Here is a 4,985-nt window from a genome sequence, read left to right as displayed (position 1 = left end):
CTCCACCTTCCACAAAAATTGGCAACACCCTCTGCATTCCACATCAATTGACAATACCCTCTGCATTCGAAAACAATTGGCAACACCCTCTGCATTCCATAAGAATTGGCAACATCTTCTGCTTCCCACAAGAATTGGCAACACCCTCCACCTTCCACCGCAAGAATTGGCAACACCCTCCACCTTCTACAAGAATTGGCAACACCCTCTGTCTTCCGCAAGAATTGACAACACCCTCCACCTTCCACCGCAAGAATTGGCAACACCCTTCACCTTCCGCTACAAGAATTGGCAACACCCTCCGCCTTCTGCCGAAAGAATTGGCAACACCCTCCACCTTCCGCCACAAGAATTGCCAACACTCTCTACCTTCCACCACAAGAATTGGCAACACCCTCTGCCTTCCACAAGAATTGGCTACACCCTCTACCTTCCATAAATGGGTACCCATTATCCATATCTGCATTCTTTTGTCTCTACCTCCCCACAGTTTACAGCTTTACAATGCTCCTCCACATTTAAGAGGTAACTGATTTCATCTTTACATTTACTACCACCACTACCTCAGATAGAATACACTCACTTCTAGATCATGATTTCTTTTAATGGAAGCTTTGCATAGGAAGATATCCCCAAAGGGTAGAGTGTTTTTTACTAACAATTACACTGTCTCAGGTCTTAGAAGCTGATGATATGTTTCTTGGGATCTCTGCTCTTGAAAGTTGATGTCATTACTTATAGCAATAAATTTACTGGATACTTGGAGTTTTGGTTTGAGTCAAAAATTTTGTTACAATGTTACGTACAAGGATCTTGATCTTCACGGTGGTTAGATGGCTTCGAGTCCCAGCCTTGACTGGTTTTTATATTTACACTAATATCATTTGGTGTATTTTCTATATTGTTATGGCTATCTCTGCAGATTTTCTGTAGAAATTATCACCAACACTGACTTGTTACAATGTTTCGTATCCAAATACATCTAATGTAAACATCAATCCAATCAAAGATCCTATTTTTACATCTTTGATGGCATTGTTGTTTACATTAGACATATTTAGATATGAAACGTCATAACAAAACCCGAATTGGCTCCAATTTCTATTAAAAAATACTTTGAGTATTTTATGGTTTCATAATGAAATACAATGTCCCTACAAGCAATTAATTTTCCATATTGTACAAATGATGTAGTATCCATAGAAAGTCTGAATGCTTTTTGAGACAATCTCAGCTATGCCAGTTTTAAATATATGTGTTGTATTGCGTGTTTGTGTATAAATCGATCTATACAGCATTATATATCCATGACAGCTGACGTTAACAATTGGTTTTCTGCTGGATATTAGATAAACAGATGATTGTCTAATAAACAGACTCTTCAGAGATGGCAGGTGTGGAAGAAATGGGCACTCTTCAAAGAGTACATTTATTAGATTATCATCCATTTGTCTAATATCCAGCACAAAACTGATCAGCATGATCAATAGTAATTGATCTATAATATTGTGTACTTTGATTTATATTCCACTCTATCGACAAATGTACAGGTGCATATTTTTCTGACTTATAGATTCTTAGATGACTATAGGAGAATTTGTGATAAGCACAAATTTATATCTTTTGATTTAGGAAACTAGTTCTCTGTAACATAATGCTATAGAATGTACCCCGAAGATCCATTGTAGCTAAGCATTTAGTTACACTTGGAACATCCAATGCAGAATTCCAAACAAACACAATGGCAAAACATGTATACTCTTTTACTCTTTTACTTGTTTCAGTCATTTGACTGCAGCCATGCTGGAGCACCGCCTTTAGTTGAGCAAATCGACCCCGGGACTTATTCTTTGTAAGCCTAGTACATATTCTATCGGTCCCTTTTGCCGAACCGCTAAGTGATGGAGATGTAAACACACCAGCATCGGTTGTCAGGCAATGCTAGGGGGACAAACACACCAGCATCGGCTGTCAGGCAATGCTAGGGGGACAAACACAGACACACATATATACATATATACGACGGGGTTCTTTCAGTTTCCATCTACCAAATTCACTCACAAGGCTTTGGTCGGCCCGAGGCTATAGTAAAAGACACTTGCCCAAGATGCCATGCAGTGGGACTGAACCCGGAACCATGTGGTTGGTAAGCAAGCTACTTACCACACAGCTACTCCTGCGCCTATGTATAGGGAACAAATGGTATAAACATGGGTATAATTTCTCATACATTTGGTTTGTATATCATGACTTGTAATACTACTAAGTATAGTAGTAGCTTAATCACTGTGCTGGAAGCAGAGTGGATGTAATTATTATAATCAATGTGGAGTTCTAAACTCAACAGTAGCAGTTGTACAGCTATTTGTACACACAAGATATACCATATGTATGTGTGTATTATCATATTAATTTAGTAAAATTAACTTTTGCTTTCAGCTCTCTGTCATCTGTTCCAATATATCAGAATGTAACTGAAAAAAGTGCACCTACAGATGTCAAATTTGATGGTGATTTGGATATGCCACCTGCTCTTCCACCTCGGATTTACAGACTTTCATCAGCGGAGGCTTTAACAATGAATAACAGCAAAAACACCAACACCGACACCGAAGATAAATCTTACAACAAGCAGCCGAACTTATCAGCCTCTTTTTCTGGCCATTTCCTACGAAAACAAATGTATGCTGAGCAAGTACGAGCCCAAGCTAAGCGCTTCTCTGAACAAGCCAAAGGGATGTACATTGTTAAAACAACTCCCAAAATCGGGATTGCTGAACAAACAAAAGGTAAATACATTTCGTTTTTTTTTTTTTTTTTTTTTTACAATTTTCCCACTTAAATAGACTTTTCTTTGTAGGGGTTGTCATTTTAGAATAAACTCTACTGGCACGGAAGTGTCATCAAGTGAGGCTTGTCCAAGATGTATGGAAAATGAATGAATGTGTTTGGTTCATTGTCCAAACTTAAGTGACCTCTGAAGTTACAACAAATGACTGTTGTCAAGTGTAGGGTAGATCCAGATGTCAGCAGATTTCATCATAATGACTGTTTCCCCATTTTTTGGGAGTGTTTTTGCAGAAAAGGGCTGAGGTTTTTATTTAATTCATTTTTTATGGCTCTGGTAAAATTGGTTCTACAGTAAACTAGCTTGTTAAAACTTTTCTTTCTAGCTAAGTCATGATCAATTTCTACAAGTATCATTATTGCTAGTATGGGGGAAAAAATAATAAAATCAAAATAGCAACTACAACTTAATCTGAACTTCTATATGTTGGTTGGAGACATTTGCTCCTAGTAGTCAGTGTAATCTGGAATCCCTGGGGCCTTTTGATTCTCTTTAGGTAGCTGTCTCTAGTTTTTACAACATACACATGCATGTGTGCATGCACACGCACACACATACATTTTCAGAGAATTTCTGTTAGATATCTGGAAAATCATGTTTCATATTGATGAAAATCAGCAATTTCCCATCAGCATGAAATATTGGGTTTCAAAAACTTAATATAAATTCCGTTAAAAAGAATTGTTTATTCATCTTCTTGGTATTGAGTGCATATTCTTCCTATGTGCATGCAGGCACATTATGAAAATGTGAATAGAGTTTATTATCAAATTGAAAGCAAATTCTTGGAAGAATTGACTTAAGATTTCTGGAGAGAAAATTAACTCTTGAGATCATGGATACTGAATTCCATTCCAGTGCTAATGCCTTTAAATTGTTCAAATTATTTTCTCTCATATCAGATGACTACATACAGAATTACATTCATAACCCTCCCCCCTCTCTCTTTCTTTCTCTCTCACATACTCACACATTTGTTCATTTCTTTTTTTTATCTGCTTTCCATGCTTGCATGGGTTGCACAAATGTTTTTAAAGTAGTTGTTTTACAACTTGATGCCTTTTCTGATGCTAACCCTTAACTGGTTTTCAGATAAGCGATCCCTTATTCCACTTGCCCTCAAAAGTACAGAGTGATTAGTAGATTTGTTGAGACAAGAAACTGAGAACAATACTGCCAGCTGCACTTCAATACAAACTCATAGATGTAAACAAAGAGATAGGTGCACAAACACACATATATGACTTCTTTTTTCTCTCTACTAAATCCATTCACAAGACTTTGGTCAACCTACATCTATAGTAGATGGCATTTACCCAAGATGCTGTGCAGAGGAACTGAATTAGAAAGTGTATGGTTGAGAAGTGAACTTCTCAGCTGCACAGACTTCCTATATATATATATATATATACATATATATATATACATATATATATATATATCAGCATCATATATATATAATTTAGATTCAAGGTGAAGTACCATTACTTAAGTTTAGGCACCAGAATTAAGTATGGTATTATCCATACAATTCCAAGATAAGATGATTAAAATTAAGATAAGCAACAAGGATATCCAAAGTTAATGCAGTACGATTGTTTCATGCAACTCCATTTATTTAAGCAATGTGAACATTACATCAAATATAAAATGCAGTGCAATTCTCAACTGCACAAAGATATAGAAATTTACTGAAATTACATTTCAATAGAAGGACATATTTTTGTAATTAAAACTAAACTCTCCAAGTAGAAAGGAAGAATACAAAAAACCATTTAGAGAGTTTAAATGTAGTTACAAAAATATGTCCTTCTGTTAAAATGAAATTTCAGTAAATTTCTATATCTTTGTGCAGCTGAGGATTGCTCTGCATTGTACATTTAATGTAATGTTCACATTGCTTAAATAAATGGAGTCGCATAAAACGATCGTACTGCATTAACTTTGGATATCCTTGTTGCTTATTTTGACTATATCTTAATATATAAATCTGAAGTTGTGTGTTTGTGTGAAGCCTTTTTGAATGTTTATAGAAATCCACATTTTCCACTTTTTCGTAAAAATTTTTACATCAATGGAATTTTCTCGATGTGAACTTTCCAGTGCAGTAATTAGATTTTTAAAATTCCGTTTACTT

General features: G+C 35.8%; 1 protein-coding gene across 2 annotated transcripts in view; it reads left to right on the top strand.

Moving 5' to 3' along the window:
• Positions 1-4,985, top strand: part of LOC106883358 (bromodomain-containing protein DDB_G0270170) — a 212,788-nt gene that overhangs the window by 47,772 nt on the left and 160,031 nt on the right. For both annotated transcript variants that reach the window (XM_052973507.1, XM_052973506.1), the window contains exon 5: positions 2,440-2,789. In XM_052973507.1, coding sequence (XP_052829467.1) covers positions 2,440-2,789 — 350 coding nt within the window. The remainder of the gene's footprint in view (positions 1-2,439; positions 2,790-4,985) is intronic.

The sequence above is a fragment of the Octopus bimaculoides genome, chromosome 16 (assembly GCF_001194135.2).
Source record: "Octopus bimaculoides isolate UCB-OBI-ISO-001 chromosome 16, ASM119413v2, whole genome shotgun sequence".
Lineage (NCBI taxonomy): Eukaryota > Metazoa > Mollusca > Cephalopoda > Octopoda > Octopodidae > Octopus > Octopus bimaculoides.
The sequence above is the reverse complement of the archived record's forward strand: the minus strand, read 5'-3'. Positions and strand labels throughout refer to the sequence as shown.